The 15,307-nt window shown below is 35.0% G+C and overlaps 1 protein-coding gene across 3 annotated transcripts in view; it reads left to right on the top strand.

Moving 5' to 3' along the window:
• Positions 1 to 15,307, top strand: part of SNTG1 (syntrophin gamma 1) — an 852,347-nt gene that overhangs the window by 617,220 nt on the left and 219,820 nt on the right. For all 3 annotated transcript variants that reach the window (XM_070481301.1, XM_070481302.1, XM_044744142.2), the window contains one exon: positions 15,010 to 15,112. In XM_070481301.1, the coding sequence (XP_070337402.1) occupies positions 15,010 to 15,112 (103 nt within the window). The remainder of the gene's footprint in view (positions 1 to 15,009; positions 15,113 to 15,307) is intronic.

Below are 15,307 nucleotides of genomic sequence, written 5' to 3'. Positions count from 1 at the left end.
CTCTGCTGTTAGTGTATAGAAATGCAAGCAATTTTTGTGTGTTAGTTTTCTATCCTGCGACTTGACTGTATTCATTTACTATTCTAAATTTTTTTAAGTGTATTCTTCAGGGTTTTTAATATATTAAATCATGTCATCTGCAAAGAGTGACAGTTTCACTTCTTCTTTTCCAATATGGATCCCTTTTATTTCTTTTTCTTGCATGATTGCTCTGGCCAGGACTTCCAATTCTATGTTAAATAAGAGTAGTTACAGTGGGCATCCTTGTCTGCTTCCTGTTCTTAGAGGGATAACTTTCAGTTTTTCTCCATAGACAATGATATTAGTTGTGGGTTTGTGATAAATGGGCTTTATTATGTTGAGGTACTTTCCTCCTATACCCATTTTATTTAGAGTTTTTATCATAAATGGAGGCTGTATCCTGTCAAATGCTTTCTCTGCATCTATTGAGATGATCATGTGAGTTTTATTCTTCATTCTGTTAATGTGTATTACGTTGATAAATTTGCCGATATTAAACTATGACTGTATCCCTGGAATTAAACCCACTTGGTCATGATGTAAGATATTTTTAATGTATTGTTGTATTTGATTTGCTAGTATTTTGTTGAGGATTTTTGCACTGATGTTCATCAGTGATATTGGAGTGTAATTATTCTTTTGTGTTTTCCTTGTCTGGTTTTGGTATGAGGATGATGTTGGCCTTGTAGAATGAGTTAGGAAGCCTCTCCTCCTCTTCAATTCTTTGGACGAGTTTGAGAAGGATAGGTATTAAGTCTTCTTTGAATGTTTGGCAAAATCCACCAGGAAGCCATCTGGTCCTGGACTTTTATTTTTTGGGAGGTTTTTGTTTGCTGTTTCAATCTCCTGACTGGTGATTGGTCTATTCAAATTCTCTACTTCTTCTTGGTCCAGTTTGGGAAGGTTGTATGTTTCCATGAATTTATATATTTCTTCTGGATTATCCAATTTGTTGGTGTATAGCTTTTCATAATATTCTCTTATTATCTTTTGTATTTCTGAGGTGTCTGTTGTAATTTCTCCTCTTTCACTTCTGATTTTATTTAGTCAAGACTTCTCTCTTTTCTTCTTGGTGAGTCTAGCTAAGGGTTTGTCAATTTTATCTTTTCAAAAAACCAGGTCTTGGTTTCATTAAGTTTATTTATTGTTATTTTGGTCTCCATTTCATTTATTTCTGCTCTGATTTTTATTATTTACATCCTTCTGCTGATTTTGGGTTTTGTTTCTTCTTCTTTTTCCAGTATCTTTAGGCGTGCTGTTAGACTGTTTATTTGGGATTTTTCTTCTGTGTTGAGGCAGGCCTGAATTGCTATAAACTTCTCTCTTAGAACTGCTTTTGCTGCATCCTATAGATTTTGGCATGTTGTATTTTCATTTTCATTTTTCTCCAGGAACTTTTGATTTCTCCTTTGATTTCTTCATTTATCCAATCATTGTTCAGTAGCATTTTGTTTAATCTCCACATTTTTGTGTTTTTTCTGGCTTTCTTCCTGTAGTAGATTTCTAGTTTCTTACCTTTGTGCTCAGAAAATATGTATGGTATTATTTTCATCTTCTTAAATTTATTGAGACTTATTTTGTGGCCTAAACTGTGATCTATCCTGGGGAATATTCCATGTGCATTTTAAAAGAATGTATATTCTGTGGGTTTTGGATGGAATGTTCTCTATACATCCACTAAGTCCATTTGGACAAATGTGTCATTTAAGGCCAGTGTTTCCTTATTGATCTTCTGTTTGGATGATCTATCCATTGCTGTATGTGGGGTGTTCAAGTCCCCTACTATTATTGTGTTACTGTCTATTTCTCTTTTTATGTCTGTTAATAATTGCTTTATATATTTAGGTGCTCCTATGTTGGGTTCATAGATATTTAAAAGTGTTATGTCTTCTTGTTGGAGTGTTCCCTTTATCATTATGTAGTGCCCTTCTCTGTCTCTTGGTACAGTGTTTGTTTTAAAGTCTATTCTGTCTGATGTAAGTATTGCTACCCCTGCTTTCTTTTCTTTGCCATTTGCATGGAATATCTCTTTCCATCCTTTCACTTTCAGTTTGTGAGTGTCTTTAGGTCTGAAGTGTGTCTCTTGTGTGCAGCAGTTATATGGGTCTTGTTTTTCTATCCAATTTGCCACCCTATGCCTTTTGATTGGAGCATTTAGTCCATGGACATTTAAAGTAGCTATTGATAAATATGTGTTTATTGCCATTTTGTTACATTTTTTCCTGTGTGTTTTAGTAGTTCTTCTCTGTTCCATTCTTTTTCTCTTGCTCTAGTCCCTTGTGGTTTGATGGCTTTCTTTAGTAATACATTTGATTTCTTTTGTTTTACTTATTATAGGTTTCTGATTTGTGATTACCATCAGGATCCTATATAATATTCTATGTATATAGCAGTCTATATTGAGTTGATAGACTCTTTAACTTAACCTCTTTCTAAAAGCTCTACATTTTCACTCCCATATTTTATGTTTTTGAAATCACATCTAACCTCTTGCTTTGTGTATGTCTCCCCATTACCCTTTTATCATTGAAATAGGTAATTTTAGTACTTTTGTTTTTTAACCTTCATATTATTTTCACAGGTGATTCATGTGCTACCTTTACTATATTATTACCTTTACCAGTGATTTTATTGCCTGTTTTTTGTGGGGGCTTTTTCTTGATAATTTTTTTACCCCTATTTGTTGTGACCACTTTTCCGTTTAAATAAGTCCCTTCAGCATTTCTTGTAGAACTGGTTCTTTGGTGATAAACTCCTTTAATTTTTGCTTGTCTGGGAAGCTCTTTATCTTTCCTTCCATTCTGAATGACAACCTTGATGGATAGAGTATTCTTGGCTGTAAGTTTTTTTCCTTTTAGCACTTTAAATATGTCATGCCATTCTCTTCTCACCTGCAGGGTTTCAGCTGAGAAGACTGCTGATAGTCCTATGGGATTTCCTTTGTATTTCACTTGTTGCCTTTCTCTTGTTGCTTTTAGCATTCTCTCTTAATCTTTAATTTTTGACATTTTAATTATAATGTGTCTTGGAGTGGGCCTCTTTGGGGTTATCTTGTTAGGATATCTCTGTGCTTCCTGTACTTGGATGTCTTTTTCGTTCCTTAGGTTAGTAAAATTTTCAGCTATTATTTCATCAAATAGATTTTCTGCCCCTTTGTCTTTCTCTTCTCCTTCTGGGACACCTATAATACAAATGTTAGTGAGCTTGATATTGTCACAGAGTTCCCTTAGACTGTTCTTATTCTGTTTAATTATTTTTTCTTTTTTTTGTTCAGCTTCTCGATTTCCTCTAGTCTTTTGTTTATCTTGCTTATCCATTCTTCTGTATCCTCTAGTCTACTATTGAATCCCTCTAGTGAATTTTTCATTTCCAGTATTGTATTCTTCATTTCTGATTGGTTATTTTCTATATTTTCCAGTTCTTTGTTGATGAGCTCACTGTGTGCATGCAGTCTTCTCCCAATATCTGTGAGCATCCTTATGAGTTTTTGTCTGAACTCTTTTTTGGGTAGGTCTCTTATTTCTGTGCCTTTTAGTCCTTTTTCTGTGGTTTTGTCCTGTTCCCTTGCTTGGAATGTATTCCTTTGTCTCCTCATTATGCCTCTTTCTCTGTGCTTACATCTATGTATTAGATGAGTGGGCTATGTCTCCTGATCTTGGAGAAGTGGCCTTATGTAAGAGATGCCTTTTGAGGCCCAGCAATGTGCTTCCCTCTCATCACCAGTCCCAATGATCCAAGAGTGACCCCTTTGTGGGCTACTTATGCCTTCTGCTGTGGCAGGGTTGCTCTTAATGCGGGTACCCAGGGAGTTTGGTCTTTCCTTTCTTGGCCAGTTGTTTGTAAATCCAGTTTGGGTAGCCTCAGCACTGTTGGCTACAAGGTCTAACAGCACACTCCTGTTGCAGCTTTCCTGTTAATTGGGTAGGTACCCAGTGTAGCTGGTTGCTAGACTCAGGGCTTACAGTTGCTATAGGTCTCATGCATACAAGGCTATTATCAGCTCTTTTAGGAGTGCAGCTGAGTGGGGCTGGCCTTAGGCATGGGAGCACTCAATTTTTTCAGGCTTTGGAAGGTTGGGCTGATCCTTTTTATGGCTATTTGTGAAGCACAGGTCTTCTGCCACTGATAAGCCTCACCTTCCACAGGACCGCACACACCATACACACAGTCTTCCTATGTGCACACTTGCCAAACCCTTGGAGTGTACCCCAAAGCCCCACTGCAGAAGCCCCCACCTCTCCACAAATGCCCCCCACAGATCACCTGGTCCTCACACAGACCCTACCCCACAGAGGCAGACACACTCACCTGCCTGTAGAGGATCAAAGCACCCGGTAAATCCAGGCTGACAAGTAGCCCAAGGGCTTCCTGTTGGGTAGGGCCAGTTCCTAGGCTGGGCTGCCTTCCCTGACTGAACTCAATAAAATCTGCACTCTAGTGGTTTTGGTAGCCTCCTGAGCTAACAAGTCAGGGGAAGAACTTCAATCGTGTCTACCAGGTCTGTGCCTGGACTAGGTCACAATGGCCACCACCAATGTTTCAGTCTCTGGAGAGGTCTCTCTTCTCACTGAGATGCACCCAGAGCCCACCAGTCACCCACCAGTGAGTCCCTTTTCACCAAAGGACTGTGAACCTTCTCTCTGGTGATTTTAGTTTGCTGAGATGGGTGAGTTTGTGCATGGACACTTTAAGACCCAGGTCTTTTTGGCTTTCTCCCAATAGCTTTTCTGGGGGTATCCCCACTGTAGTTAATAGCCCACAAAGCCAGATAGTATGACCCTTGTCTCAGTTGTGCTGAGTCTAAAGGATGCTTACAGCACTATCAGTCCCTGCTCCAGACCTCACTCCTCCAGGGAAGGCTGTGTACCTTAGGGTGGCTCCCACCTGGCCAGCTGAGAAACTCCACTGCTTCTGAAGGTGGCTTTTGTTCTCTCCAGAAGGAATTTCTGCCTTTCCCACCTTAGTCAGGACTGTCCTTTGTTGTGGGGGTTCTCTTTATCCAGTTTTCAGTTTTCTATCCAGGGTAATTTTCCCAAAAATTGTTGTAACCTGGTTGTGTTCATGGGAGGAGATGAGTTCAGAGTCTGGTTATGCTGCCATCTTGACAAGATCTCCTGAATATACTTTATTAATGTGCAGTCACAGACTTTTATAAACATACTTTCTATCTATGAAAGAAGATGGGGGGCCATTCAAACACAGAGGTCTGATTTAAATATCTTAGGACCTCAGTAAAGATTTGATTATATTTGGCAAAGTCACTGATTGTCTCTGAAGTGTGACCAATGAGAGAACTGTAGAAACTGGTGGCAAAACCCCTGAGACCTTCACATTGTGAGAGCAGGCATTATACAGATTTTTGTTTGTTTGTTCTTGTGATTCTAAGCAAAGAGAAGAGTGTGCAAAACTTCAGTGATATCAGCATTATCACCAGAGTGACTAGAAAAACTACTGTGAGGCCTATGATGCTGAGTAGATTTGGGTCTGAGTAATTTACATATACTAATTACTGTTTAAAACCTTCCTTATATCCTTTCTTTTCCTTTTATCATATTGTGAGCATTTGTCTTCTCTCTAGTTTGGTAGTCTCTAGGACTAAAGGGTTTTGTCATCCTCACTTCAATACTGCACATTCTGTATGACATAATATGGTGTTTGGAATATGGTAGACATTTGGTACATGTTTGTTGCATTGATTTAAACTCTGTCGTTATTCATCCACAAAAGAAAATATGCATGAGTAAGGAATTTATACAAATGCAGTTTTACCAATTTAGAGAGAAGTTACAGACTCCTTTTATCTTGTTTTCGGGTATTCAATTGGACTCTGTCTTCTATCTCCTCAGAACTAGGGCACTGAGGTGCTCTTGTATAGCTGGAGGGATGAGTGGATCTGAGAGGTGGTGATTATCATCTCAAAATCACTAGGCGAGTCAAATATGATTTTTCATAATTATTTAAGATTTGCCATTAACTTTTTTGGAAAACGGCCGATGGAAATAATGGAGAAAGCATTTATACATGAAGTTTTGCTTATCAATCTGTCATATATTAGTTGTTATATTTGAGCAAGCCACTTTTAAATGTTTTCATAGTTTCATTTGTAAAATAAAAGGTAATAACATTTACCTTGTTTACCTCACAGGCTTTATTTTGTAAACCTAATGTTCATTGTAACTTGCACACTTGGTGACACATTATTCATTTACATAAGTGTGAATCATTAAACATTCAACTGAATGTCAGAATTTTAGTACTAACAAATTAACAAATCTAAATCATTTATTAGTCAGATAATATAGTCCAATTTTCAGTACAGAAAATACTGTCATATTGAATTATTGGTGGAATATTTTAACAACATTGCATTATGTGTCATTGTCATATTTGAAAGTACATATTTAAAGAACCATTGATGTGCGTGTCAGTTAATTAAGAATGATAGTGATGTTCAAGACAGGATGAGTGGAGCCTCTGCTCTCATGCAGCCAGCTTTTAGCATGTTGGTCTAGTTTGGTTCCTGTGATTTAAAATATGATCTACATCTTATGAGATGCAAGATTCAAGCTTATTATTCTTCGTGCTTTTGTCCAGTACAAGAGTGAAATGATGAAACTGAAAACTGCTCTTCTCTACTTTTTGGCCTTAGGAGATCTAGGGACCATGGAAATTTTGTTTTGGAATTAACCAAAAGTGTAATATCAAGGATTAAATTAACAGTGGCCTTGTGGAGGAGTTTCTTATAGAAATTGTGACCAAAACAAACAAACAAAAACAAAATAAAAAACAGTTGTCTTCACACCTATTTGAAAGAAGTGACTAATTCAGCTAAACCTAAAGCATAGGCAAACCTGTTGTAAAATTTACATTTATATATATTGTGATCTATATTTACAGCTTTATAGATATAGCTATTTCTTTCGAGTTCTGGATTTGTAGTTCAGTTTAATATTTTCTTCTCACTCCTGGATTTTACATGGAATCCTTTAAGCCATTGCTAGCATATTGTCTAAAATATTGTTCTATATTATTTTTTAAACACTAGGTTTTAAAAATACTTCTACTATGTATTAAAAGTTCAAGTACATTAAGATCTATTTTGGAGTTTCTATCCATTTCTACTGATTAATGTGTCTTTTTGTATATCAGCAACATATTGATTTGATTATATGACTTAATAGCCTGTTCAGATATTGATAACTCAACTCCTCCCAACTCTTACTGCTGTACTTTTATAAGTACTTCTCGAATATCTGGAGTTTTTTTTTTTTTTTGGCGAGGAAAATTGGCCCTGAGCTAACATCTGTGCCAATCTTCCTGTATTTTGTATATGGGATGCTTCCACAGCATGGCTTGACAAGCAATGTGTAGGTCCACGACCAGGATCTGAATCCGAGAGCCCCAGTCTGCAGAAGCAGAGCACACAAACTTAATCACTGTGTCACCAGGCCAGCCTCTGAGGATGTTTTAAAACTTTCTGTTGACTGTTTATTCTTGTAGAAAATTTCACCATGTATGGCATATCTTTGCAAGGGTTTAGATTTTGTTTTCTGCCCTTCAATAAGAATTTATAATTTACTTCAAAGCAATCTCTGTCTGCTTGTTAAATACCTAAGAATTTTGTAGGTTTTGTTTTTTTCCCCCAGATTTTTAATATTTTTTCTGGTGTTTATTCCTAGCATAAGAAAAGAGCATTTTATATTATAGTAATCTTACATGAAGTTACCTTAACACATTATCTTTTAAATTGCAATTAGCATTATAGTGGAATATTTTTAAGTACACTATTATATTTTTAATTAAGAGAGATAGTTATTTCCTTAATATTTATGAAAGTAATTTCATTTTTTACTGTGTTTTCTAGAACTCTTAAAATATTTTCGAAAAGTAATGGAGACAGTAGGCATCTTTATCCAGTACCTAATTTTAATTGACATGATTTCATTGTTTTAACACTTAGGACAATTTGTATTGCTTTTTAAAATTGACTTTATTAAATTTACCCTTCCAAAACTATTTATTGAAAACTTTTTATGGGCCAGGTGCCATGCTAGTCTCTTTTAATACATCTGTGAACAAAATATAGATTGCTGCCCTTTCATAGCACACATTTTCATGGGGAAGAGACAGATAATAGCACATTAGACATAATGTGTCAGCACAGTACGGGGTAAGTTATAAGGTGCTAACAGGCATGGAAAATGACAGGTAAAGCAGGTAAACAAGGACAGAGGTATGTGGAGAGGTATAATTTTAAGTAGGTTCATGAAGGTAGGACTCTTGAGATGATTTTTGTGCAGAGTAGATGGATGCAAGGATGTTATCCATGCAAATATTTAGGGAAAGGCTGTGCTAGGCTCAAGGAACAGCCCGGCATTTTCAAGAAATATCATGAGTTTTTCTTCTATTCCTATCTTTTTAGAGTTTTATTAGGAATTTCAGCTTAATTTGACCAAATATCCTTTCAGAATCTCTAATAGAGAGAAAAAAATCTATCGTCTATCGATCTGTCATCTATCTATCTATCATCTATCTATTAAAAGATAGATAATGTATCTACATTTAACTTGTTAGTAAATTAATTACGTTAGTAATAACGTCTTGCTGTTTATCCAGGTTTGCTGTTTTGAAATAAAGCCTAGTTGGTCATAGTACAATTTCATTTGTAACTCATTGTATTTTATATGCTAATAGTGTATTTAGAATTGTTGCATCTATGTTCATAGTAATAAAGTTCTCTTCTTTCTTTTCTTCATAATATTTATGTCAGCCTTTCTTATTAATATTCATTTTAGTTTGATTTAATAACAGGAATTGAGGAGGTTTGAATAATTTTATGCTGGAATAATTTCTTCCTTAAGAATTAGATAAAAATTAGTTTTGAATCCATCTGTTCCAGATGCCTTTTTTCAAGGAAAACTTTTATCAATTTTAAAATTTAATCTGCTTAATATAACATAAACTAGTCAATTGGCTACATAACAATTAAAAATTATAGTTTGAACCATTGAGCAAATCATCTTGGAATTAAACAAGTGCTGAAATAGCATTTCTGTAACCGTGTGAACTAGCTAACAATATATTCTATTGTGGAGTTAAAGTTCAACTTCTCTGGGAAGTGACTTTTCACTCACTTTTATTACATAAAATCTTGTTTTAATGGGGTCTTTGAAAGTGATAAAATTAGTTTTAGTCATAGATTTAAATCTTTCAGTAAAATTCGGTCAAAGATTTCAACATTTTTGCCTCACTATAGTAAATAGTTCTTTTTCACATCGAAATTCATTGGCATATTATCATTATTATATCCTGGTTATGCTGGGATTTATTGTTCAGTCAAATTTCATTTTTAATTTCACTATTTACCAAAATCCAAAATTTCTGAATACTTGAACACTATTTCAGGCTGGAACTTTATGAATTGAAATATATTAAAATTTTAGTAGTTCTTTTTTAACATATAACCAAGTATACCTTTTTACGGAGGTTTCATTTTAAAATAACATAAAATTTAGACTAGAAATGCCTACAGAAAGGCTCCCATTGAACATCTTTATATTTATGGAGTGTTTTACACAAATTAAAATGCAGGAAAGATGATGAAATAAAAGAATCTGTGAACTGCATCCTCAGGATCCTCAGGAATGTCACATTACCCTTCTTGTGCCATTATGTCCACAATATCCTAATCCCCATTCCTCACTCCATCTATCCCTAGGTTTTCCACTTCTGTTCTGTATCCCTTTGTGGTAGTAATTCAAGGTGAGAGATGATATTTCTAAATTATCCCAAATTCATTTCTTAATTTGCATTGACTTCTCCAAATTCTGCATTATATTTGATTTCTCACAGATGATTCACCCACTGCTTCCAATGGTGATGTGATATGATTTTCCTAGGTACAGTTCTATATGCTATTTTTCAGTTGGATAATTTCTACTGTTACAGTTGATTATCCACTCAACAGTGCCAGGTCTTATGAATATTATAGACTCCTTCTTTGATCAAGCATTTCTCTCTTAAGAAGGCCCTGAACACTGGCAGCCACTATGACTCATGTGTACTTTGTAGATGTGGTTGTATACACCTATACTCAAACCACAGAAAGTGTGGGATGCTCCCTCACCCTGCCACTCTGCAGATCTATCTGTAAAACCTGCATGTGAAAATAGATACACAATGGCCAGAAGACTCTTATCCCATTTAGGAGAGCCTTTAAATTACAGTTTCATCTCAAATTCTTACCCTATAATACATGTAACAAGTTAAGTTATTTTTTTCCCAGAATGTACAAGTCAATGAATAAAAAATGATTTGATTATTCAGTATGTACAAGTAATCACTAACCTAACATGAATAGTAAAGCATGTTATAGTGTCTAGTGTTAGCCTAGTTGTTTTGTCTGTAAAGCAACTTGTTTAAAATCGTTCCTCAAACTCTTCCTTTTCAGCCAGAAGTCAGGAGATAAGGAAATGATTTACTTCACTTAACAGCATTTCAAGCCCAATGCTAATGTGAAATTCTGGTAACTGTTTTCCATCATTGTCATCAGTGAGCAGCAATACTTATCTTCCTCTCTTGAGATCTACATCTTATTTGGTCGTTTCGACATCATGCTAGGCTAGTAACCATAATCCATGCAAGCTGTCTCACTGCTCTTGTTGCCACTGAAGATATGTGTGTGTGTGTATATGTGTATGTATGTGTGTGTGTGTGTGTGTGTGTATCTTTCCTGATGTGTGCTTAAGGTACGTCCATGCAAAGCAAAAGCCCTCTTTTCATCAATTAAAAACAATTCCAAAAGTTGGAATGGGGGAGATGGATGAATAGGCAGAGCACAGAGGAATTTTAGGGCAGTGAAACTACACTTTATGTGACTGTGACAGTAGATACATGTCATTCTACGTTTGTCCAAACCCATAGAATGTACAACACCAACAGTGAACTCTAATGTAAACTAGGGACTTTGAGTAATAATGATGTATCAGTGTTGTGTCATCAATTTTAACACAGGTATCACTCTGATGGGAGTTGTTGATAATGGGAGAGGCTAAAAATGTGTGGGGTCAGGGAGTCTAATGGAAATCTCTGTACTTTCCCCATAATTTTGCTGTGAACCTAAAAATGCCCTACAAAGATAATGTCGTTAAAAACTACAAATATAAAACAGGGGCTGACCCCTTGGCTGAGTGGTTAAGTTTGTGTGCTCCGCTTTGGCGGTCCAGGGTTTCCCCAGTTCAGATCCTGGGCTCGGACATGGCACTGCTGTTCAGGCCCTGCTGAGTCAGTGTCCTACATAGCACAAACTGAGGCACTCACAACTGGAACATACAACTAAGCACTGGGGGTCTTTGGGAAGAAGAAGAAGAAAAGAAGAAAAAAAGAAGATTGGCAACAGTTGTTAGCTAGGTGCTAATCTTTTTAAAAAAATAATAGTAGTAATCCCCAGCTATAAGCATTCTTGACTTCATACACCAAAGCAGTGATGGATGGCTAATTCTTCTTTAGAATCTCCTGTAAGATAGAGTGGCTTCCAAGGGGAAGGAGGAAAGAGTAAAGAACACAAAATGATTTTATGAAGTTTCCCCTTTTACAGATAAATGGAACTTAAGAACACTCAGTTCATGAACTGAGTTGCTAGGTTTGTCGTGGTTTAATAGAATAAACCTATAAGTATCTAAGTTATTTCCATTTCTCTTTTCTATTCTTATTGATTGTCATCATTTTCCAACTTCTCCCTTTTCTCATATACTCACCCAAGGCAATATGAGAGAATAACAGTGCTAATACATTATCTGATTGAAATGCATTACATTTGATTTGCACCATAAAATGGAATTAAAATGAAAAAGACAACTGGATTTCTTGGTGCAGATTTCTGATTTTGCAGGAAGATGACATTCATCATTATTCGTGACATATGACATGCATTTTCAAATCTGACAGTATCAGGCTGACGAAATATGCATTTAAAGCATAAAAGGAAGCCCCCCAAAATTTAAAACATATTATCTCAATCCACTTCACTGAAAATATGAATATTCCTGCATTAATTAAGAAGTGTGTTTATGTCAAGGACTTGAAATTGTGATACCCAGAAAGATACTCATAATCGACTTTTTATTAAAAACAAAACAAAATTCTCTATCTAGGGTGAAATTTTATAATATTTAAAAAGTTTTTATTTTTCTAAATTATTTGTGAACAAAATTTCAAGACTGAAGTATAAATGTAAAACTTTAAAAGAAAAGCAGTTGCCCTTTGCCTTTTCTGTGGCACTCATATTTAACTTATACATGTCTAATTTATTCTCATATTTACACTTAAGAAGCTCGTACTATTTGTTTATTAACACTAGATATTATCTATTGTACACTTACTATAGAATATGAGTCTTAAGCTATTGCGTTACACTGCCCCATATATTTCACTGCCTCACAAGCTCCCAATACAGTTACATAATAATAGTTATATCCATATTAAATGTCAATGTGAAACATAAGCCAAGTTCATACTAAGTCAAAAGCTGAGTGAAAAAAACAAATTTGGTTTGTGAATGAGATTGTCTTGAATCTGTAGAAAAGTAGCAAAGAATTGATATCTTCGCAGTATTATGTCTAGCAATCCATAACATAGCATGTCCTTCCATTTGTTTAAAAATTCGTTATGTTTGTTATTAAATCTAAATCAATTGATTTTTATATATTAACTTTGTATCTATGTTATTCCATACTAAACTTCCTTAATAGCTCACCTGGTAATGTCTGATATAATAATGTCTATAGGTTCTCAAGGATTTTCTATGTTCAAAGTCATATGAACTCTGAATAATGACAGTTTCATTTCTTCTTTCAATTCTTATGCATTTTGTTAGCTCTTTTCTTGACTCATTGTAGTAAGACATGAATAAAGATTAAGGAAAAATGGAGATAATGGATGGTTTTGCCTCATTTCTTATCTCAGAGGGAAATGTTTCAATAATTCACCATTAACTATGATGCTTCTTAAATGTTTTTTGTGTAGACTCGTTATAATATGAAGGATACTCCTATGCATACTCAATTTTATATGAGTTTTTATCAAATGGATTTTATCAAATGTCCCTTTGCCTTTATTGAAATGATTATATAATTTCCTTCATTTTTAAACTTTTTTGCTACTTTTAATGTGATGAAATATATTGACTTGTGTGTGTATGTTTGTATATTTGCTATTGTTCAGGTTGGGTTAATTTTATTGTTCTGTCCTCAAGTTTACAGATTCTATTTTTGTCATCCTCACTGTATTATTCAGCCAGTCCAGGAAGTTGTTAAATTTATGTTAGTGCATTTTTCAGTTCTATAATTTTCACTTGTTTTTTTTTTCATAATTAGCATTTCTTTGCCAAGATTTTGTAATCTTTCATTTGCTTCAAGAGGATTTGTCATTTCTTGTTGAAATATTTCTATTAGGGTGGCTTTATATCCTTGTCAGATAATTCCAGTATATGATTCATCTAGTTGCTGTTAGTTGATTACCTTTTGTCATTCAAATTGTGGTTTTCCTGGTTCTTGGTGTGACATGTTATTTTATTGTATCCTGGACATTTTGCTTATTATGTTAAGAGAGTCTAGCCCTTATTCATGATGTTTTTTTTTTTCTTTTTAGCACAAATTCACTGCTATCATACAGGTTCTAGTCTAATTTTGTGGGCTGTGGTTCCATTGACAATATCATTTTTAAAGTCTATCTGGTACTACTGGTCTCATTGATTTACCTTGTGTCACTAGAGCTCCACTGTTCCCTACTGGTGCTGTTTGAGGAGGTGGAAGGAGCTTCCCCAGGGTGGGCGACCTGGTGCCACTAAGTGGATAGAGGGATGCTTTATCCAGCAGTGGGTAGATAATTCCTCCGATGGGTAGAAGTATTTAAGACATCTCACCTCTGTACTAATCCTCCAATCCTGGGGGACCTAATGAGTTCTTCTTTCTTCTTTATACCTTTCAGAGTTCAGTTAGGTTGTCTCTTGCATTTTCTTCAGTGTTACAGCTGTACTTACTGGGTGAATCAGAGAGAAATGAATCTATGCCATCTTGTTGGGACCAGAAGTCATTCTATTTGGCCTTGATAGACAATTCCTTAATGAATTGAGGTTGAACATGTTTTCTATATGTTTGAAAACAAGTTATGTTTCCATATCTATTAACTGCTTATTTACTAATTATTCTTAATTCTCCTCTTAGTTTATGTGAGATTTTAAAATTCTAAATATACTTATATCTTTTCCAGGTATGTTTCTGTAAATAATTCCTCAGCTGCTTGCACTTTGTTTAATATTGCTTACATCTGTCTTGATATAATTTTTGTTGAAATTGACAGTATTTTAACTGGCAGAACTAGACATGGTAATGCTATGATTTGGAAAGCATTGAGAGTTATTGATAAAAACAGTCATCATCATTACTCCAAGTTTTAGGGGAATGGAAAAGAAAATATGCAATTATATACTAGGAAAATAATATATAATTTTTGCAGAAGAGTTTGAGTGAATTGGGGCAATTTTCTTTGACTTGAATTGGCTCTCTGGTCAACATCTGCAGGGTCATTTATTCTTATATCTCCAAGTGGTGCATAATAGAGGCTCAATAAATGTTTATTAAATTAATAAATTCAGTGGCTTCAGCACTACACCTTTCTGTATGCTTCATGATCCCTCATATTGCCAAATATAGAGCATATACTCATGAGAACCTCAATAAATGCAAATGGAAGGTGATGACATTGTGAGTGAACAGGGACCATACAATGGTGGGAAGAAGAACAACGTTGATGGTTGTATTTCTGCAATGTTAGATAATTTATGCCCTCTATCTCTCATAAAATGTTTCTAACCACTAGGGAAAAAAGAGAAGTGGAAAAGACAACCAATCGTATTAAGGTTTTACAATCATATAAAAAATTTCATGAACATACTGATAATGGTTCCATTTTTATTCTGTTTTAATTTAGGTTCAGGTTCTTCGAAATGCTGGAGAAGAAGTTACCCTAACAGTGTCATTTTTAAAGAGAGCACCTGCTTTCCTCAAACTCCCACTGAATGAAGATTGTGCATGTAAGCATTTATGAAGAATAGATAAAATGCTCACATCATCATATTTACTTTCTAAACAATTATTTCCTGACAGTAATTGGTAATTTCTTTTTAAATTTGAAGTTTCTGTCTAAATACAAAGACTTTTATACCACAAAACATTCTATTAACCCTTCTGCAGAGGAAATAGATATTATTTTTCATAACGTATTCACT

This window comes from Equus asinus, chromosome 12 (genome assembly GCF_041296235.1).
Source record: "Equus asinus isolate D_3611 breed Donkey chromosome 12, EquAss-T2T_v2, whole genome shotgun sequence".
NCBI classification, from domain to species: domain Eukaryota; kingdom Metazoa; phylum Chordata; class Mammalia; order Perissodactyla; family Equidae; genus Equus; species Equus asinus.
Note: the sequence above shows the minus strand (reverse complement) of the source record. Positions and strands in the feature narration are given on the sequence as shown.